The following is a 22996-nucleotide window of genomic DNA, read 5'->3' on the forward strand; positions in this document are numbered from 1 at the left end:
TATCTTCCTTGTCTCTAATTTTCAGTCTTCACAGCTCAAAACAATTTACCCTCATTTGTGTATGCAACAAATTTCAAGTTTATTTCTATGATTCTAAATACAGATGTATACACAGTAAAAGTTGCCAAATCATAGTGCCTGATGAACACTGCTCCCCTTTATTCCCTCTCTTACCTGCAGGATGATCTCTAATGTTTCATGCAATCATATCTCTTAATTCCATCTACCAGCAATGATGACCTTTGAGAGGTGGCTGGGAAGGTATAGCAAAAACTATGCCTGTAAGTTTGACAACAAAGACTTCTGCAAGTTAACAAATGTGTGCAAAGCAGCTGTTGTCATTGTACTCCTGTACTGCAACAAGACCCAGACTACATACCTACAACAAGGTACTAGAGAAATTCCATTAGCAATATCTGTACCACATCTTGCAGTTTCAACGGGAGCTTCATTGAACAAACATTAGCACCCTTCTTGAAGTCAGCTCCACAGCATTCAGGCAAAACTCTGCAAGATTAACTTAAACAGACTAGACGATGTCTGGGTGGTCAAAAAGCATTCCCCCTGCTGAGTTCTCTTTCTCAATGCTCAAATGGCTAACATTCCACAGAGAAAGAACGAAATGCCTCGAGGACACTCTGAAGCACTGCAGAGTTGAAACGATTGGGAGAAGCCCGTTATCAAATCATTCAAAATGACAACAAGCTGCAGAGTCACATCTTAACGATGAGGCAAAACAGCAGCAGAGGGATAGCAAATCCTAAGCTCCATATCCGACCACCTCGTTAGACATCCTGTCACATGTAGCATCTGTGGACCAAGAATCGGTGACCCATGGCAGAAACTTGCAATTCGGAATCCTTGAATCAACAGCAATCACTATCGAACAGGCTAAATCACCACCTCTCTGGACTAAGTTACGGTATATTGTAAATCCATCAGATAAAAAGCAGATTCCTGGATGAATGTGCTAGAACTACCAAGCAGTACTAGATCGATCCATGAAGAGATGGGCTAGAATGTGGTTGCGCTAGTAGATTCTTACATTAACTCTGCCAAGTCTGAATTCTGTTGCCTATGGAAATAGATTAGTGGTATTGGAGCTTTAGTCAAAGAACTTAATTTGTCAGGCGTATATCTGGCAATAAGCAGCAAAAAACACGTTAGGAGTAAACAACTGAGGCCTCAAGTAAATACTTCAACCTAATCAAATGCAATCAAAAATTTTCTGAGATATGTATTAATAAACTGCAAATTGAAACTGGTGACAGCTGTGGCTCAGTTGGTCGCATTCTCGCTGTGTTAATAAGCATTGAGCTCAAAAGTTCCACTGCAGTACAGCACAAAAAAAAGGGAGCTTGACATGGTTGGAGTTGCTATCTTTCAGACAAGAAGTTAAATCAAGGCTCTAGATGGACGTAAATGAGATCCCATTTAAAAGTTGTCCTGATGTCCTAGCCAACGTTTATCCCTTAATCAACATCACTAAAACTGATCACCTCATTGCTATTTATAAGGCCTTGCAATGCACAAAATGTCTGTTTTTCATAACATTATACTTCAATACAAGCCTTTTACTTGACTAAAGTGTGGCGGTTAAAGGACAATATCACACCTTTATTCCAAACTGCTGTTCCTCTTGCACCTTAAAGTAGTGATCAAATTTGAAAACGGATCAACGAGAGATATATGGATATAGGAGAAGGCAGACACATGGGATTAAGGCAACTGCTCTCATAGAGGACAATGGTTAAAATGAAATGTCCTGGCTGAATGGCCCATGCTCGCACTATATCACCATTCCTTCACTATTGCTGGGTCAAAATCCTGGAATTCCCTCCCAGAAGGTGCAGCTCACATTAGGGACTGCGGTGCTCAAGAAGGCAGTTCATTACCACCTTCCGAAGGACATCTGGGGATTGGCAATAAATGCTGGCCTGACTAGCGATGCCCATATCCCACAAACAAATAACAACTTCCACAGCAATCAATGTTGCAGAACGTAGAAGCTTGTTAATAACTCATTTCTTTAGAATCAAATCCATAGATTTTTAAGATATGGATCTGTTTGTAAATCAATGAATATATTCATTGCATGAATATTACATCACCACAAACTTAATAAGATCACATATCAGGGATGCTAACCAATAAGCACAGCTCACATAAGCATCAATAACCAAATGTGAAAACAGATCAACTTCAAGGAATCAACACCATAGAGTAATTTACAGCATGCAGTGAAAGGCTTGAATACTTCAACTGCATTATTATTTGTGTTTATCATTGCGTTACGTATTTCCAAAGTCTAGTTAATATAGCGACAATTTGACCATTACACATCACTTCTTTACTTTATAACTTGTAATCTTCATTTGGATCAAGTAAATCAACTAAGATTAAGTTTTAATGCAGTTAGTAAAATTTTCATAAGTTTTTGATAACACAATATCCAAAGGAAAATTAAACATTTTCTAGAAAAACTCCAATCGTAACCTTTCCCCCCAAACTCTGTAGCGCTACAACTTCTAATTTATGGGCGCTGTGGAACTTCAACATGGGGGAGAAAAAGTGTGCTGCGAAGCCAGGCTCCGGGACAGCACCCAATAATTAGAAGTTGTAGCACAACAGAGTTTGGGGGAAGTTCTAATTTATGACAACTTTATGCTTTTCAAAAAGTTGTATCACAAATATTTAGAACTGCCTTTGTTAAAAGTAACCAATTAAAATAAACAGTTATTTATGAAAGTGATTTTCCTACCCACATTAAAAGCACGGGAATAATTTTGCTGAATCCACTGATGCGCACAGTACAAGAGAAAACTATTATTTTCATGAGAATAAATGACAATGCCAACCATAATAGTTAAAACAGATCAGTAAAACCACAATTCTCGAGTAAACATTTAAATTTAGCTGATACCAACTGGAAAGTCTGCCAAAGGTCAAATCATTCAATGCAACACAACAAAGCAATATGAAATGATTAAAATTACAGGGCTTTAAATTCTGAAACCAACCGCAAGCAGGAAATATGGATAGGTCTGACACCAGACAGTTGCATGCTATGGTAGATGAACGAGTGCATGATGAGCATATCGCCAAAGGATTTGGGATAAAAAATGTTTTTCCATTCACTGTATATGCAAGATTAAGAGAATTACAAAATGGCAAGAGATCAATCAATCCAGCCATCAAATCTGCATTCTTACAAAATTGGAGAATTCAGTAGCAAAGTCCATAATTTTAGAAAAAGGTATATTAGTTTTCACTTACTCTTTCAAGATCCTCAATTTCAGAGCTGAAATTGTTGTCACCTTCCATCATTTCCTCTTCCTCAAGTGTCCGTTCATCATCAAAATCGTGTACAAGCATATCAGCAGATGGATCAAAATCATGGTCCTCTGAGCCTGCTGAACCCCCTTCAGAAGGTATTTTTGGAGGGGTGGAGGGGGAAGCACAATATATGACTTCTCAGCATAGTTATACGCCATCTTTAACACTAGAATAGGTTCCCTGAACATTTAATAGACTCCCAATTTGATTTTAGCATTGCAATATTGATTTGACTCTAAGCCATAATTACACAACTGTCAGAGCACATACAGAATATACAGCGAATTCACCAGAGCGAATGCTAAAAATAAAACAAATCCCTACTTTGGAAAATGTGTTTTTAGCTTTACGTAGAGTTATAAAAACATGCGCTTAAAAACTTTGCAATTTGCAACACTACTTCCCCCCCCAGCCACAACTCACTGCAATATAACAAAAAGCTTTAATATAAATACCGACCTTAAAGAAAGTTTGAATTTACTGTACCTGGGCTCGAGCTTCCAACGGAAGGCTGTAATTTAAAACAGAAAACCTTAAAGATACAAAATAAATTCCCTACTGAAAACATTTCAAAAACAAAAGCAATTTCCAACATCAAGTCAATGGCGTTTTATAAATTATAAAAACCACGGAAAACCTAAGTACAGGTTAATGCAAATACTTTAAGCGCATTTACAAACTAACACCACCACCCCCCCCCAAAAAGTTTCGAAACAATGATAAATATACAAAGGAAAAAGTTGAGACGCCTGACTGCGATATCACGATTGGGAATGGGGGTGAGGGTGCTGAAAAAGTTTGCTTTTATATGAAGCTGGCGGAATTTCTCATCAGACTTGAAGCTTAGGAATAACTACTGAAATTTAAAAATAAATGTGGTAAGTACTACAAGTTTTGTTGGGGGTCGGAAATTGTTTGATGAAAAACAGTTCTTTTTCTGTAAAAAGAGGTAAATTCTAGGAGGGAAAAAAATACCCAAATAAGGCCTAGCGGATATGGACGGAACTTCAACATGGGGGGAAAAAAGCGCGCCGCGAAGCCAGGCTCCGGCACAGCGCCCAATAATATTTCCACAACTTAATAATTTTAAGTCAAAGGGAAAAACGCAGAAAAAGTTTATCACTTGAATGTTTCCTCTTTAAAATTGCATTTCCTTTTTTAAAAAGGCGCTGATTTGCATTCCGATGTGACATAAGATAAAGTTTGAGAACAAGTATTAAAATTAAAATTTGAAAATTAACTTTTTTTATTTTTTGTGAATAGATAAGTCTCACTGACGGGTCCGCCTTACCTCCGCCATTTTCTAATCTCGGGTCGCGGATTGAGGTCATAACTTGACCCGGATGTACTCGCCGGAGCAGCCCCGCCCTCTCCCCACCCCCGCCCTCCCCCTCCCCCTCCCCCTCCCCGGCCCCCGCGCATGGCCCTGCCCTGCCCTGCCCCCACCCCGCCACTTAACGAGCTCGTTGATTGGTCCCGATAACAACCTGCCTCCTGCACCCGTAAAGTGACACCGACCGCCAGCCCGTCGATTCCTGTTGACTTTTGGAAAATGGCTTTCATCATCTGGTGTCGAGAGTATTTTGCAAAGTGCCTGCTATGGGCTCAAGTGGCTCTCCTCCGAACAGCGGCCAATCAAATCCGAGTTTCTTGCGAGATGGGCGTTGGGGAAGGGGGGCGGGGCTTTGTAACTGTGGCGACGGCCCCACGCAGCGTTGGAACGCGGTCGCTTAGGAACCCAGCAAGCGGCTTCCAGAGCCGTCGAGCGGCTGGGGTTGGGCCCGACCCGTTTGTTCAGCATCCTGTTGGAATCTATCAAATAAATCGGTTGGACTGAAACCTGGTGTTGTCAGACTTTTTACTGGAATTACCTGAAAGCCATAATGAAGAAGGGAAGCCCCTCATTGACGTGAGTGTGCTAGGTTTATGGCTCATTTTACTAATACTGTGGTGAATAAGGAGTATTTCCTCAAATCTCCCGCCCCAGGGTGGAAGTCAGTCTCACCCCAGCCCGCTCAGTAAATGTTGTTGCTCCCACTTCCACATTGCAGTTGTTCGAGGCCTGCCCCTTTTTTCAGTTGTTGTAGGCCGACTTTCCTTGTTTTTTGATCTGATTTATTATTGTCATACTGGGATACAGTGAAAAGTATTGTTTCTTGTGCCGCCACACAGACAAAGCATACCGTTCGTAGAGTACGTAGGAGAGAGGGAAAAGAGAGAGTGCAGAATATAGCGTTATAGTCATAGCTAGGGTCCAGCGAAAGACCAACTTAATATTATAGTGGGTCCATTCAAAAGGCAGCAGGGAGGAAGCTGTGTCTTGAGTCAGTTGATATGTGATGTGATCTCAGATTTTTGTATCTTCCCGGGAATTGAGTCGTGCTCCTCACCCTGCGGCTGTGCAGTTTCATTTTCAGTATGACTTTAAGGCACCTACCACAGGCCACCTCAGTTGACCTTCAAAGTTTTAGGGCTAATATGTTTATGTCTTTTTCTTGTTGTTATTGTTACAGTTTTTCACTTTTGAGATCTTCACTATCCTGCGGGTGCCATTCAAAATGCAATAGTGCACAACTAAACACCTTCAGCCTTTTTATATGGAGGAGAATGATACGAAGTGGAGTTGTTTTGATATTTGAATGAAGAGTGGCATGTATTAATATTTTCCCATCAAATGTCACATTTGTATCATATTACTTTAAATCGTTCTGTGGCTCTTGTGATTTTTTTTTATACACCACAACCATGATCTTAACACCTTGTCACACCTGTTGTTCAGCTTGGCAAGCTGGGAAGATAGTGTGAGATGCTAAAAATCAGGTTTGTGCCTGGTGCCAAACAGTTGGCTATCTTCCTGACCACTTTTCATGGTGAGAAATCATTTTGGGCGCGGTCAGGGTATTAGCATGAATTTGCATGGAGTTCAATATCATTAGCGAGGTTGGCACACTATCATTCCCCCTTCTTAATTGCTTTCCACCTCCACAGTGTGATGCCACACCAGTGCAAATCACTACTGCTCTATAAAAGTGTGGTTTAAATGCAACAGTAGCAAAGGGATCAAGAGGTAAGTATGACTTGAGTACCAACCGCTTGGGGTTAGCAGGTTGGTAGGTTGCACCCTGCTAAGGTACAGAGTGGGATGGGTGCCTTGCATGAGTGCAGGAGATTGGGGGAGCTCGTGCTGGTCCTCAGGTCAGGGATCACCACTGGCTTGGGCTTGTGTTGTGCGCATTTCCCCTAGTCTTTGAGTGACCCCCTAGAGGTTGCTTATGAGGTCAATTCCCAGCCCCAATGATGTCTCCGCCGTGGTGTGCAAGCCCTCAACGATAGCCCTCTGAGTCTCTGTATCTTCTGATTGATAGACCTCTAAGTCTGGGCCAAGCTCTGGAGTGCTGTCTGAGACTAGGCCATGCTCCTGAAGCCCACAGCCTTGGCCCTCCGTGTCTCAAGCAAACTACTGGGCTCGCAGCCATGGTCCTGAGTGACTGGGCCATGCTATGGACCCTGGCTTCCATGGCAACTATTTCCTGTCCCAGGTTTTCCACCGCGATGGCCACCCTTGCAGTGTTGGCCTGAATGCCACACAATGGTGGCACGACCTCCTACAAATGAAGGCTGTGGGACTCCTCCAAAGAGCCTTGCAGTTACTACAATGTTGCTGACAGCCTCTCCTGCAATCCCTGGCTCTGCTTTTGCATTTCTAGCACCTTCTGGAGAACTGATTTCTGCAGCCTGGCACCAGGCTAGGGTGTGGGTATGCTGGCGTTGGACTGGCGTAAACACAAAAACCTGGTGTTGTCAGACTTTTTACTGTGACCAGGCTAGGGGCCAGGTGTTTCCTTGGCTCCAGGTGACCTCTGTGTACCTGAGCCCTCGGACTTTCCTGCCTCCACATGATTTGTGTCCATGATTGTGTGGTGCTCACCAGAAAGTGCCCCAGAAACTTCACCAGCAACATGTTCCACTGAGGTGACAGTTGAATGGTGTATGTGATGTCTGTGTCAACTGTTGGATGCTTTCCTCAGAGTTGTGGTTGGAGATTTTCTTTGAGGCACAATAGTGGTCTCAGCAGGGGCAGCAAGGAAGCCGGGCCTGGCTTCATCAACGTTGTCTCCTGCAAACAAGACACATGGTTCAGTGCAAAGGAGGCACATGTGTCTGGGCAGATTTCAACTTACTCGAGATATGTCATATGAAGAAGATTTTGTGGCTCCTCACTCCTGTGGCACATCCTGATTTGGCTGTCGGCCGCAAATCTATTGCCAGATTCCCTTGACAGCTCCATCACATGATCCTTAAATGTGCTGAGGAAATGTAGCTTGGGGACCCCATCTCTGGACTTTGCCCACTCCCTGCAATAACGGGCCATCTTCTCCTATAGGGGCAGGGGGTATTGAAAGCCTGATGGCTGGAAGAACATGGGGTGTCAGAGATGGAAATTATTAGGTGGTGTTTGTCGGGACTGTGGTTTGGCAGGCAGAGGTTTGTCAAGGTGTGTGCCAGAGGCGTTGGAGGCTGGAAGGCTGCAGGGTTTCAGGGAGTGATGCCAGGATGGGATGGACACTCACTCTTGCTGCTTGAATGAACTATAAACTCATCTTCAGGACTACCTTTGCCAATTTAATTTGTCCAATCTATATGAAGATTAAAATCGGTCACAATTATTTCAGTACCTTTCTTACATTATGTCTTGATTGTACTACAATGCAGATAGTGTTATGGGGCTTATGAACTTCTCCACACCAGTGATTGCTTTCCCTTGCTATTTCTTACCTCCGCCCAAGTGATTCTCCTCTTGATCTTTGGAGCCAAGGTAATTTATCAATACTGTACTGATTGCGTTATTTATTAACAGAACTACCCCATCCTTTTCATTTTTTCCTATTTTGAAATGTCAAATACTAATGAATATTCAATTTCCAGCTTTGGATACCTTACAACAATGCCTCCGTAGTGGCTGATATGCTCATTTATTTCTTTGCTATCAATTCTCTATCTTGTTATGAATCCTTTGTGCATTTAGATGAACGGCCCTTTGTTTTACCGTTTTTCTTCCTGTCACATGCTGGTAATAATTACTGGTATTACTACCTTGCGCTATTGCCTTTTTAACTTTGTAAATCTTCCCTGTTCAATTTGGCAGGAAGCTGGTCCAAGTGCAATTTAAGTGAAGTCTGTCCAAATGGAATAGCATCCCCTTCCTCAGTAGTGTTTCCAGTGCTCCACGGGTTGAAACCCATTTTTCTCACACTGGTCTTTTCACCACACACCCAACTCTGTGATCTTGTTTACCCTACGCTAATTTTCTTGTGGCTCAGGTAGTAGCGCAGAGATTACCATGGCTTTTTAATTTAGCCCCCAGCTGCTCATATTCCCTTAGAGAATCTCTTTTTTGGTTCTACCTAGGTCATTGATAGTTCTGTCTATTAACTGGATTCTTTTCTAGATTAGCTCTCCAGACCCTAATCCTAACATAAAAGCAGAAAATGTTGGAAATACTCACAGGTCAAGTTGTTGAAGGTTCATATTCTGGTAAAAGATCATGGACTTGAACCCAGAAGGAATGGAGCAGAGAACTAAATTAATATGTGACCCGAGACCTGGGGTCATGCTTACAGACTGAATGGAAGTGTTCCACAAATCAGTTACCCAATGTAATTTTGCCTCGCAAACGCTGAAGAGACCGCATCATGATCAGCAGACACAGTATACTAAATTGAAAGTAGCACAAGTAAATCACTGATTTGCCTGTAAGAATCGGGGAGAGTTTAAAGCTTTTGTAGGGAAGTTAGAGCAGGGGCCAGCATCCTGTTTTACCCGAAGAGCCTTTTAAGAATAAAAATTTTTGGAAGCTGCAAGATGTATGGCATTTCTAAGCCAAATGCTCTGGTAAAATGAATAACTTGCATATATAATAAACGCACATACTAAATTTAGAAATCAATTGAAAAAAGATCAGCTCAGATAGATCTAACTCTGAATTATCACATTTCTTAATTATAATTTTGCCAATAAAATCATCTTTAAAACAAACTTTAATTTCAGATCGTCTCAATTTTATGCAACCTTTCAGCTAATGATTAAAACATTGCTCCTAATAGCACATTCAGAATCATTTATCATATCAGTTTTCTTAGAACCACTAATGGTTGTAACCATAAACCTGTTCCACAAGCTAAAAGCATTGTCTAGAACTGGTTTAGCTTGGACAACTTGTGTTGATTTATTTTAGAACGCGATGTTGCCCGTTAAAATAATCACTTGAAATTATAAAATACAACATAAATATTAGCCTTTTATTTCACAATAAAAATATGACTCTTAGTTTTCTTGACTTCAATATTTTTAGACCATGAGCAGAATTTTACGACCTCATTGTGCCCATTTTTGCAATGGGAAAATGTTTTTAAATTGGGTATAAAGCAGCAAGTGGGAATGGCACCCATTTCCATTTTACCACAGAAAAAAAACAGCAATATTGGGAGCCTGCCCAAAATGGGTGAGATGTCTATTTATATGTTTTTGCATTCATCATAATGTCATTAATGAGTTCCATTGCCCAATTGTCCCTATAAACATCTCCTCTATAAAAGTTGGATCCTAGCGCTTGATCAGTGAGGGTGAGTGAGGAGCAAGTCTCTGTGTTCAAACTGTTCCGCGCTGCTTAGAGGGAATTGTTTTGTGGGGGCATATTGCGTTTTGGGTTGGGGAGGGCCTGCAAGTGTGTGGAGGGACTGTTGTTGGCAGGAGAGAAGGGATTGGAGATCCTGGCAATTCCGCTTGCGGGCGTCCTTCGAGCAACTGTCGGATATCACATCCTTCCAATGGCTTTGGCTCTGAAAGGAGACAGTGCGACACTGTGCCAGTTGTTGCAGGACCTGGCACCTTGGGGCACTGGGGCCACCCACTCCCGGTGGCTATGAAAGTGGCAGTCACCTTTAACTTTTATGCCACCAAGTTCTTTCAGACCGCCAGTGGCATTTTCCAATCACCCATCCGTAAGTGTGTGAAGGTCAGGCTGGCCAGTATATTACATTTGACTGGACCAAGCCCAGCAGGAAGCCCGGCAGGATTTGTGGCCATCGCGGGGATGTCAAATGTGCAGGGGACTATAGACTGCACCCACATTGCCCTCAAGGCCCTTGTCAAGAATCCAGGAAGATTCATGTACAGAAAGGGCTTCCATTCAATAAATGTGCAATTGATGCGTGACCATCAGCTGAACGTCATACACATCTGCACCGGACACCCTGGCAGTGTGCATGACATCTTCATATTGAGGATTTCACATATCCTGGAGGTCTTTGAGGAGGAGCCCAGAGTGCAGGGAAGGCTCATGGGGGACGTGGTACCCACTTCGGACTTGGCTGATGATGCCTCTGCGGAGGCCTGAGACAGATGCAGAGAGCTGATATAATGAGGCTCACGTTGCCACTGTTCAATAGTGGAGCGGTGTATAGGGTTCCTCAAAATGTGGTCCAAGTGCCTAGATCGCTTTGGCCAGGGCCCTTTGATACAGCCCTCTGATCTTTTTAAAGTATTTATTAGTCACAAGTAAGGCTTACATTAACACTGCAATGAAATTACTGTGAAATTTCTCTAGTTGCCACACTCGGGCACCTGTTCGGGTCAATGCACCTAACCACGTCTTTCAGACTGGGAGGAAAGCGGAGCACCCGATGGAAACCCACGCAGACAGAGGGAGAATGTGCAAACTCCATACAGACGGTGACCCAAGTCGGGAATTGAACCCAGGTCCTTGGCGCTGTGAAGCAGCAGTGCTAACCACTGTGCCACAATGCATCCTGCATTTGCCATGGTGTGCTGTGCCTTACACAACTGGCACAGCAGCAAGGAGAGCTTGCTGCTTGAGAAGGAGGAGGAAGTGGAGGCCGACCAACCAGGTGTCACTGAGTAGGAGGCCGGTCAGCAGGAAGAGGAGGAGGAAGAGGGGGACAAAGGTGAGCAATACCACCCAGGCGCTGGAGGACTGGCAGCAGCAAGAATCAGGCGTGTGAGGGTGGTGAGGGAGGCTCTTATCAGCAGGCACTTTGGTCACTAGGGGCTTGTGTTGACACATGTGGGTTCCGTTTCACCCCCCCCCCCCCCCAGAGTCTTCCAACCTCCTGAAACATTGTAACATCAGGAGTGGTGGACCTGGGTATGCTGTATTAGCAAGTTTCTGATGACTTGCTAAGCACCATTATGATGATGCCCATGTGCAAACTAGTTTGACTCCTACCTAGGTTCAGGTGCCAGCGTACACATGGAGCTTATGTCTGGGTGGTGGGTAGGGGAGCACTAAACCACAATGAAGGGCCCTGAGAGGGGGGAGGGGAGGAATCTCTTGTGTGTTCTGGGTATATCATGGTAGCCCCTGTAAGTCGCTGCCAATGTATGCCACCTGCTCTAACCAGTGAATTATTTGAGTGCCTTGATTTCCTCAGTTGCATTGAGGTGCCTCCTCCACTAACATCAACGTGCAGGGTCCCTCCAGCAGCCGCCAAGCTAAGTACATTTCTGTTAGAGGCTACCTAGAGACAAGTTAGTCACAGGTGTGGGGTGAAATAACATTTGTTGTTACCAATAACAGTGCTTTCAAAATAAGTGATAATATAAAATAATTTGAACGTGAGACTTTAAAGTGCCTAAATACTCTATCTACCTATTGTTGACCTTCATTCATGCAGTCCTAGTGCCCCTATAACTTCTTAAACTTATGTGGCCTACCACCATGTCTCAATGTCTCCCGAGGATGTACATCGGAGGTGGAGGTGGCCAGCTGCCCACCACGTCCTGTGGCCTGTGATGCCTTGGTGAGTATCCTCGGGAGGGCCTGGACCTTAAGGGCCCTGGCCGGCTTTCAAGTGTCTGGGACATTTCTATGACGTCGTCTTCATCCCACTGCCTCGTGAGATGTCCTGGTGTCAGGAGGGGGAGTCAAAAGGTGTAGCCACAGCCACAGTCTCCTGGGTGGAAAGGCCCCAGCACAAGCTCGAGCCCTTCCTCCTCCTTATAGCTCTGTCACTGCTAGTAATCAAGATGGGAACAAATGACAAATCAGGAGTATTGCAATATAAATATATCAAACATTAAAGTAATTTGACTGAAGTGATTTTTTTTTTGTATCATTTATGCTGGTACCAAAATACTGCAATCTGTTTGAATCTTGAACAACTTCAATTGATTTCAAATTGTAGGTCTTCCAAAATGGGAGGAAGCATGAAGAAATTTTCTAGTCAAGCCAACATAGGGAACTTCAGTAGACACAGCCATAGAAGCGCAAGTTTTCTAGGGTCAACTAGTCGCCAAAGGGTAAACTTGCAAGGAGAGAGGATCTTGGATAAAGGCTACAGTGCAGCAGGAAGACCATCTATACAGGTACTATTTTATGTAATGAATATCTCAAATTGCTATAAATGTGAATTCTGGGACTTGTGCCCAAAATTCTCTGAATAAGCACCTTACCAATCTTAATTGTGCCAGAAGTGGAGGCTCCAAATGGATGCTGGGAATTTTCTTTCGCTCCTACCTGTGCCACCATCATTGGAGACTCAAAAACACTCGATCACACAGTAGCCATTTGGCAGGTTGTGTCTATAATGGTTCTCCAAAGGATTACCACTTCCTTCCCTTCTTCCTATTGTTCTTCCTTTTCAGATAATAATCCAATTCCCTCTCAAATGCCTCAATTGCACCTGCCTCCACCACACTTTCAGGCAGCGCATTCCAAAATCCAATCATTTGCTGTGTGAAAAACCTTTCTCTCAGGTCTATTGCTACTTCTGTCATTACCTTAATTCTGTGCCCTCTTATTCTGGATCCTTCCACCAATGGGAATAATTTCTGCCTATCTACTCTGTCTAGACCCTTTGTGATTTTGGATATCCCAATCAAACCTCATCTCAACCTTTCCTTTTCCAAGAAGAACAGTTCCTACTCCTATCTGTGTAACTAAAGTCTCTTACCCCTGCAGCCAATTTCATGAATCTTACCTACATTCAGAAGTGTAGTGCCCAGAACTAGATGCAATACTCCAGCTGAGGGAATCAGCGCTCGATACAAGTTTAACAGAATCTCCTTGCTTTTATCCTTCATGCTTTAAAAGCCATGGTCTCAATCTGTCCTCTCACCAATGATCTGTACACATATATACCCAAGCCCTTCTGCTCATGTACTCCTCTTTTATGTTTCTCTGCATCTTTTCTATTAATTGAATCACTTCACTCTTTATTTCCTAATCAAGTGCCATCTGTTTCTCTGTTTCCCGCACACCTTAGTATTCCTCTCTAGCATTACCACCTGGTTCTCACACCCTTATCGAGCACTGATTCTCTCAGCTGTGGTATTGCGTCTAGTTCTGGGCACTACACTTCTGAATGTAGGTAAGATTCATGAAATTGGCTGCAGGGGTAAGCGACTTTAGTTACATAGATAGGAGTAGGAACTTCTTCTTGGAAAAGGAAAGGTTGAGATGAGGTTTGATTGGGATATCCAAAATCACAAAGGGTCTAGACAGAGTAGATAGGCAGAAATTATTCCCATTGGTGGAAGGATCCAGAATAAGAGGGCACAGAATTAAGGTAATGACAGAAGTGGCAATAGACCTGAGGGAAAGGTTTTTCCACACAGCAAATGACTGGATTTTGGAATGCACCACCTGAAAGTGTGGTGGAGGAAGGTGCAATGGAGGCATTTAAATTGAAATCTTCCTCAACAGAACTAGCAAATCGCCTTGCAAGGAAATCAATTATGGCTATGTTTAAGTGTAATCCTCTTGACCTGTTCACATCCTATCTCCACCAGAACTGCTCCCTATGTTCCAGAAATCTAAATTGCTCTTTCCTGTAACACCTTTCCAGCCATGCAATCATCTAATTTAACCTCCTATTTCAATGTTCACTTGCATGCAGAAATCAGAGTCATCCAGAGATTATGGTACAGCTTGCTAATTTCCTACCTTCCTCTCCAAATTCTGACTGCAGGGCACCATCCCTCTTTCTGCCTATGTCGTTGATATCAGGGTGGATCACAATCTTGGGTACTTCTGCATTTTAGTTTCAAAGCATCACTGATGATGATCTGAAGAATCTTATTCATTTAATTGAAATGTTTAAGACGGAGATCAATAAATCTTGTCCGTCAAGAAGTATAAAGAAATGACAGATATATTGAGTTATAGTTCAGATCAGTCATAACTGAATGGACTTCAAGGACTGTAGTACTTGTTGCTATGTGCCCAACTTCCACTCTTTTTGCCTTGTACAGTGTATGGCTGGGTTTAATGAAAATGTTTTAAAGTTTATTTATCAGTGTCACAAGTAGACTTACATGAACACTGCAGTGAAGTTACTGTGAAAATTCCCTAGCTACCATGCTCTGGCATATGTTTGGGTACACTGTGGGAGAACTTAGAATGGCCAGTGCACCTAACCAGCACTTCTTTCAGACTGTGGGAGGAAACCAGAGCACCCTGAGGAAACTCATGCAGACAAGGCAAGAATGTGCAGACTCCACACAGACAGTGACCCAAGCCGGGAATCACACCTCGGTCCCTAGCACTGTGAGGCAGCAGTGCTAACCACTGTGTCACTGGTTAAAATAATCATCTGAAAGGAACAAGTCATTTCTTGGCTCAACAAGTTTATTCAGAAAGGATGTAAAGAATGGAAATGTGCAGTATGGGTCCAACTGGGTGCTGTGACGTTTGAAAGGTCTAATGAAAAGAGACTTTGAAATTGGAGGGGATTTTTTACTAGAGCTTAGAATGTTAAGAGTGACTCATTAGACAGTTTCAGAATTGTGAGCTATGATGATGGAATACATAGTTTTAAGATGTTTCCTAATTCATGAGTAATGAAATCACAAAAATAAAGGTAGATCCAAAATTATTTAAAGCAGAAATAAGAAAAAATATCTCTAAGAGCATGTTTAGGATGTGCAGTTCTTTGTCAAACATAACTTTGAATTGGAGTCCATAAATTCTTTTATAATTAAATTAGACTGTTACCTTTACTTAATGTGTATGCAGAACAGGAGATTCACATTGAGATGAACATTGATGGATTTGTTGATGGACTAGAAATTTAGCTACCTGCTACCATTTTTTTTGGATTCTAGCTGGTCAGTAATTTCTCAATATGGTAGCAGGAAATGCACTGATTTCCGATTGGAAAAATTTGTCTGCCTTGGATAAGGTGATGGCAGGAGTGCGTGCCCGCAATATTTAAAAAGCAGAATAATTTATTTACGTTAAGGTCCTGCATGTCTTGTATTCATTGTGTTGCTCATTTTCAAATGACTTAGTGTTTTGTTTGCCACATGATGACTCTCAGAGTACTAGAGTGCTCTATCCATTTCACTTGTCAAATTGTACGGTGTCTCTTGCAAGAAACCCATGCAAAATTGCTGCTGATACTTGTCCATGCATGTACATTTGTCTGTGCATGTGCAGAATCCATGACATCACTTGCAGGGACACAGTACTGGTTGGATCTTGTTTTGATTCTGAAGTCATTCTTCCAGTTTTTGAGCTCTGCGGTGAGCAGGCAGTTAGATTTCAACCACTGCACAGTTTCCAGGGATTAGGATGGGGAGGGAGGGGAGGCTTCTGATCCATTTGTTGACAGCCACAATTTCATTTGCAGCTCCATGACTTTTCACAGTAGCCTCACTGCATTGTTAACGTAAGCCTACTTGTGACACTAAGAAATAAACTTGAACTTCTTCCCAGTGACAGACACAGGTTAAGGGGAAGGCGACCAGAGCAGGATGTTCACAAACTGTGAAGAGACCATAAATGCAAACATTGTTGCCATGTATTTCACCCTATTGCTTGAAGAACATACTGACATGAATGTTCATTTGAGCTAATTATTGGGATGGCTGCTAGAAACTGTACAGATAAGATCCTTAATGAAAGGAGAGAAAACTGGAAAAAATTAAGAAGAAATAATGTTGAGCCCTAAGCTGGATTTCCGTGTTACTAAATTTTCTTTTGATTTACAAGTGTTCTGACTTGATCTGTTAATCATGTTCAATTGATATTGGTGTATGTCTGTCATTTCCAGGTGTTTGATGAGCATGGAAAAGATGTGACTCCTCATCCTCTTATTATCTCCGATGCTGCTTTTACACAAAGCAGGCAAAATAAAATTTTCTCCTCTCAGGATTTATCATCTACTGACTACACGACCACTGGTACACTGTACCAGTCAGTTGCAAATGCTAGTTTTGGCGGACCTTTTACCAGGTAATTTCGCATTCTGCCTTAACGTACATCTTATTAATTTTTTAAATCTGACCAAAAAATGGTAGTGTGTTGTTTCTTTTGAGTAAGCCAGCATGTTTTAGAACCGTCATTAAGCCATTTGGTCTGCTAAAATGCATTTTTGCTGAATGGACTGCTTGAGTGGTGCCATGCAATAAACACTTGTTGAAAATCTCAAGTCTTCCAATTATAAATACTCTTATTATTTTTTACAGCTCTCTGTGTATTTTCCTTGTTCTTCTGTATCTCTCCTATGAGTTGGGCCAATGGAATACAGCTAGTGGTCTAATGGTATTTATATTGTTTCTCAGTTCAAACCAAACAGATTTTGTCCTTGACCCCACTAGAACACCTTCACTTTCCAACAATCTAATCATAGAATAGTCACTGCACAGAAGGCCAGTCGATCCATCATGTCTGTGCTGGCTGTCTGAAGGAGCAACAATTAACCTTATGCTACTTCAATGCCTTCTTCCCTGTAGAATAATGCTCCTCCTAATCAAAACTGCCACCCCTCTATCTTTCATTCCATGCATATTTTTCCTGAACAAATTTGATCCTGTAGTATTTAACACCCAGTTACGTATAACTTTGAACCAGGCTTCCCCTATTTCCATATCCTATACCATCACAAACACACACAGTAAATCTAATTTATTCTTGTGTTCCCTCTTACTCTGCTCCTACTTAATACTCTACTATTTCTTACTCAAATGATAACTATCTTTCTTAATTCTTTGCGCACCTTGTTTTGCCATCTTAATGTTATCTCTTGGTTTTCATTCCTCTGCCAAATCAACTTGCATCCTGCCAAATGGCCACCCTGTACAGACTGGTCCTGGCTCTGTTTTGGTACAATCTCTCTGGTCCCATTTCTCCTGAACCAGTTGCAATAGACTAATAATCTAAAACTCTCCTTGGATAATTGTTTTAACCATGTTTCCTCCTATTTTTACACTCACTGGCTCTTGGCACTGGAAATTATTACTTTTGGTATCCTGTTTGCTAGTTTCTTTCCATCTTCCTAACAGCTACCTGCAGGATCTCATCCCTCTTTCTAGCCATGTCACCTGTACTGATATGGATCACAACCATTGACAATTCACCATCTCATCTATCATCCTGGAACTGTGCAGTGACATTTAGACCCTTTCACCAGGGAGGCAACATACTATGCTGGATTCACATCTGCGGCCACAGAAACACCTGTCTGTCCCTGCAACTATATAATTTTTTTTTCAGGAATGTTTTCCCAACCTTTCCACTGCTCCCCTGTACAGCTGAACCAGCAGTAATGCTATTCACTTGGCTCTGGCTATATTCCCCAGAGGAATCATCACTCACCAATATTCTGCAAGATGCGTCCAAAGAACATCTGCACTACCTGCCTGGTTCTCTTTGACTCTCTTGCAATCATCCCTTCTCTGTCTGAATATTCAGAATGCGGGGTGATCACATACAGAAATATGACAACTATGAAATGTTTGATCTTGCTGATGTACCATAGTGGACCCAGCTGCAGCTGAAGGTCTAAAACCCAGGACTCAAGCTGTTTCGGTTGACCACATTTTCTGCATGTCTGTTGTCCGGGACACAAAGAAGCATCTTGGAATTCCAGACAGAACAGAATCTGCATTCCATGGGCCTAAGTGCTCTCATTTATTAGACTATTAACTGACTTAATAGAAAGAAATTTACACTTAATAAATACATTTACCAGCTACCCATCAATCAACTGCTTCCAATGTTATTGACATCACTTTATTTTCCATTTATTTGCAATGTAAAATAGTTAAACTGCAACGTTAGAAGTTTCTCAGCCTGAGGTTAAGCCATTGTCTGAGTTTAGAGATTTAAAAAAAACCTTACTACTCGGCAAGCAATCATCTACCTACTGTCACATGGTGTGAAGATGCTGGCATTGGACTGGGGTGGGCACAGTAAAAAGTTTCACAACACCAGGTTAAAGTCTAACAGATTTATTTGGTATCACGAGCTTTTGGAGCACTGAGACAATTGATGAAGGAGCAGCACTCCTAAAGCTTGTGATACCAAATAACCCTATTGGACTTTAACCTGGTGTAGTGACACTTCTTACTGTACTGTCTTATGATGTCACTTGTTGATTTTTTTTTTGATTTTGTTCTCACAATTTCTTTCTCTTCCTCACTCTATCACTACATTTAACCTACTTATTCTCAGACCTCCTGCTGTTCTCGCAGTGAATGTTTCTCTTCTCCAAAGACATGCATCAAGACACAGCTACTAGTCATAGATGGAATGTACTGATGAGGAGAGATTGAGTAGAGTGGTTTTATTTTCTCCAGAATTTAAAAGAATGAACGATGGTCTTGCTGAATTGTATAATAATCTTACTGATCTTGACAGATTAGATGCTGAAAAATTATTTCCCCTGGCTGTAGAATTTAGAACTTACAGTGGTCATTGTCTCAGGATAAGGATTCAGTCAGTGTTGTGGATCCTCAGAATTTTTAACCTTGAAGAGTGCTCAGCGAAGACTGAGATTGATGAATGTTTGGGCACTTGGTGAGACATGGGATATAAGGGCAGGTGAGAATGTGGAATTGATATAAAGATCAACCATAATCTTCTTACTAAGCACGGCAGATTTGAGGGTCCATAAGTTCCGCGCCTTTACCTATTTATTCTGATCTTATGTCCCATAGAAAATCATAACAAAGGTCTGAAGTGGAAATATTCACAGATAATTGCACAGTGTTCCATTCCATTCTCAATTCCTCAGATAATGAAGCAGTTCATACCTACATATGACAAACCCAGAAAGAAAGTAACATCCATGCTATGTGAAGCCAGGCAATGAGCAAGAGAGAATCTAACCACCTCCCTTTGACAGTCAATAAGCTGAAAAGTAGGACCTCAGAGATAGTGATCTCAGGATCACTAACTATGCTGGTCAGAGTAGAAACATAGGATGAACACATGGCTGAAGAGATGGGATGAGGGAGAGGGTTTCGGATTCCTAGGGCATTGGGACCAGTTCTGGGGGAAGTGGGACCTGTACAAACTGAACAGATTATACATGAGCGTCGGGACTGATATCCGTGTATATGGGGCGGGGGTGGTGCGATGGAGGTGGGGGAGGGAACTTACTAGAATGGTTGGGGAGGCTTTAAACAAATATGGCAGGGGGATGGGAACCTTTGCAAGGATTCAGAATAGGGGGAATTAAGAACAAGAGGAAAAGGCAGTAAGGAGAATAAGGAAAGTGATAGGCAGAGAAATCAAGGGTCAAAGACAGACAAGGACTGAGATAAAACTAGTAAGAAAGGGAAAAGAAATCAAAAGAGAAAATGAAAACTCTTTTGTCATCTGGACTTTTCTCTCCTTACAGATGCTGCCAGACCTGAGATTATCCAGCGTTCTAGCTTTTGATTTCAGATTCCAGCATCCGCAGTAATTTGCTTTTATCAAAGGAAAATAAATGTTAGAAGTGCTCATCTTGAGGTTTCGTTTCGAATGCTCGAAGCATTCAAAACAAAATGGATGAATTAATTGCACAAGTAGATGTAAAGGGATATGGTATAGTTGGCATTACGGAGATGTGGCTCCATGGTGAGCAAAGGTGGGAACTAAACATGGAATACTATTCAGTGTTTACAAAGGATAGACAGAAAGGAAAAGGTGATGAAGTTGCAATGTTAATTAAAGATGATATTGATACGACAATGAGGAAAGATATTAGCATAGATGATGTGGAATCTGTATGGGTTGAGTTAAGAAGCAACAAGGGGCAAAAAACATTGGTGGGGGTGATATGCAAACCACCAAACTATAGTGGTAATGTTGGAAAAAGCATTAGGTAGGAAACCAGAGATGTGTGTGTTAAAGGGACATCTGTGATTATGGGTGACTTTAATCTGCATATAGATTGGGAGGGTCAAATTATTCACAGTACACTAGAGGAGGAATTTCTGGAGTCCATAAAAGATGGTTTTCTGGAGCAATATGTTGAGGAACCAACAAGGGAGCAGGCCATCTTGAACGGGGTGTTATGCAATGAGGAAACATTAGCTGGCAATCTAATTGTGAGTGACCATAATATGATAAAATTCTTTGTCAAAATGGATAGTGATGTAGTTGATTCTGAGGCCAGGGTCCTAAACCTCAATAAAGGTAACTATGATGGCATGAGGCATGAATTGGCCATGATGGACTGGGAAACATTACTGAAAGGAAAGACAGCGGATAGGCATTTCCAGAATGAACAGTGAACTCCAGAAGTTGTTTATTCCTGTTTGGCACAAGAATGATAAAGGAATTATGGCCAAACCATGGCTTACAAGGGAAATTAGCGATTATATCAGATTTAAGGAAGAAACATACAAATTGGCAAGAATAAAATAATAGGCCCGAGGATTGGGAGCAGTTTAAAATTCAGCAAAGGAGGACAAAGGGATTGATTAAGAAGGGAAAAATACAGTATGAGAGAAAGCTAATGGGGAACATAAAAACTGACTGTAAAAGTTTCTGTACATACGTAAAGAGAAAAAGATTGATAAATGTAGGCCCCTTAGTCAGAAATGGGAGAATTCATAACCAGGAATAAAGAAATGGCTGAAGAATTGAATTTGTACTTTGCTTCAGTCTTCACAAAGTAACATGAATAATGTACCAGAAATGCTGAGAGAAACATGTAGTGAGGAGCTGAAGAAAATCAGCATTAGTAGAGAAATGCCTTAAGGGGAATTGATGGGATTGTAGGTGGATAAATCTCCAGGTCCTGATAGTCTTCATCCCAGAATACTTAAGGAAGTGACCCTGGAAATAGTGGATCCATTGATGATTATTTTCCAAAATTCTTTGGACTCTGGAATAGTTCCTACAAAATGGAAGGTAGCTAATATAAGCCCGCCATTCAAAAAGGGAGAAAGCATTCAATTATAGAGCCTAATGTTGGTATTGGGGAAGTTGCTCGAGCCTATTATCAGGATTTCTTAACTCGACATTTGGAAGGCAGTGGTATAATCAGTCAGTCAGCATGTGTTTACAGAGGGGAAATGTTAGAAGTGCTCACTTCTATCAACCCATACAGATTCCACATGCTTGATGAATCTATTGGAGTTTTTTGAGGATGTAAATAATGGAGTTGACTGAGGAGAACAAGTGGATGAGGTTTATTTAGATTTTAAGAAGGCTTTTGACAAAGTTTCACAAAAGACTACTATGTAAAGTAAAGCACATGAGATTGCAGTAATGTCTTGAGATGGATAGAAAGCTGGTTAGCAGATAGAAAGCAAAGAGCTGGCATAAATGGGTCTTTTTCTGATTGGCAGTCAGTGCCAAGATGTTTCCCAGGGATCTATGCTTGGATCCCAATTGTCCACATAATATATTAAGGATTTGGAAGACGGAACTGAACATATTATCACCAAATTTTCAGATGATCCAAAGTTGGGTGGTTGGGGGAGCTGTGAAGAGAATGCAGAGATGCTTCAGCGTGATTTGGCAGGCTGAGTTTGTAGCCATCCGCATTGGCAGATGCAGTGTAATGCGGATAAATATGAGATTATCCACTTTGGGAGCAATAAGAGGAAGACAGATTATTACTTGAATGGGTGTAAATTGAGAGAGGTAGATACTCAACGAAACCTTGGAGTCCTTGTGCATCAGTTGCTGAAAGTAAGCGCGCAGGTATAGCATGCAGTAAAGAAGGCAAATGGTATGTTGGCTTTTGTAGCGAGAGGATTTGAGTATAAGAATAGGGATGTTTTGCTGCAATTGTATGGGCCGTTGGTGAGGTTACGTCTAGAGTATTGTGTGCAGTTTTGGTGTCCTTTATCTGAGGAAGGATATCCTTGGTATAGAGGGAGTACAGCAAAAATTTACTAGGCTAATTCCTAGGATTAAAATGGTTTACCGGTTAATTGCTGAGAGACTCAGTTAGGATTATAGTCACTGGAATTTTGAAGAGTGAGAGGGGATTTCATATAAACTTAGAAAATTCTAACAGGATTAGGCAGGGTAGAAAGAAAGAATATTCCAGATGGTGAGAAGCCCAGAACCAGGGATCATAATTTGAAGATAAGGGGTAAACCTTTTAGAACCGAAGTGAGGGAAAATATTTTCACCCAGAGGGTGGTGAATGTGTAGAATTCATTAACACAGGATGTAGGTGAGGCCAAAACATTGTCTGATTTCGAGAAGAAATTAAATATAGCTCTTGGGGCTAAAGGGATCAAGGATATGGGCGGAAGGTGGGGATCAGGATATTGAATTTGATGATCAGCCATGAACAAAATGAATGGCGAGCAGGCTTGAAGGACTAAATGGCATCGGAGGTTCTATATTTTGCAATGAGTGGCTCACCTTCTGTCTTTCCAAAGCTGTCCTGTCTTACAATCCCAG

At 41.8% G+C, this 22996-nt stretch overlaps 2 protein-coding genes across 7 annotated transcripts in view; one reads left to right on the forward strand and one right to left on the reverse strand.

Annotated features, from left to right (window-relative positions):
- LOC145347783 (mesoderm induction early response protein 1-like) overlaps nucleotides 1-4837 on the reverse strand; it is a 47541-nt gene extending 42704 nt beyond the window's left edge. The window contains exons 1-3 of one of the 2 annotated variants that reach the window (XM_080195589.1): nucleotides 4824-4837; nucleotides 3823-3847; nucleotides 3277-3422 (exon numbers count right to left, since the gene is read on the reverse strand). In XM_080195589.1, the coding sequence (XP_080051715.1) occupies nucleotides 3277-3375 (99 nt within the window). In that variant the 5' untranslated portion in view covers nucleotides 3376-3422; nucleotides 3823-3847; nucleotides 4824-4837. Of the gene's footprint in view, nucleotides 1-3276; nucleotides 3423-3822; nucleotides 3848-4627; nucleotides 4669-4823 lie in introns of those variants that run through there. The other variant, XM_080195588.1, reaches the window with a different exon arrangement.
- Nucleotides 4838-5081: 244 nt separating this feature from the next.
- dnai4 (dynein axonemal intermediate chain 4) overlaps nucleotides 5082-22996 on the forward strand; it is a 101706-nt gene continuing 83791 nt past the window's right edge. For 2 of the 5 annotated variants that reach the window (XM_080195583.1, XM_080195585.1), the window contains exons 1-3: nucleotides 5088-5245; nucleotides 12540-12720; nucleotides 16410-16591. In XM_080195583.1, the coding sequence (XP_080051709.1) occupies nucleotides 5220-5245; nucleotides 12540-12720; nucleotides 16410-16591 (389 nt within the window). In that variant the 5' untranslated portion in view covers nucleotides 5088-5219. Of the gene's footprint in view, nucleotides 5246-11076; nucleotides 11301-12539; nucleotides 12721-16409; nucleotides 16592-22996 lie in introns of those variants that run through there. The other 3 variants (XM_080195587.1, XM_080195586.1, XM_080195584.1) reach the window with 3 other exon arrangements.

This window comes from Carcharhinus amblyrhynchos, chromosome 9 (assembly GCF_965287045.1).
Source record: "Carcharhinus amblyrhynchos chromosome 9, sCarAmb.v2.hapA, whole genome shotgun sequence".
Taxonomy (NCBI): Eukaryota; Metazoa; Chordata; class Chondrichthyes; order Carcharhiniformes; family Carcharhinidae; genus Carcharhinus; species Carcharhinus amblyrhynchos.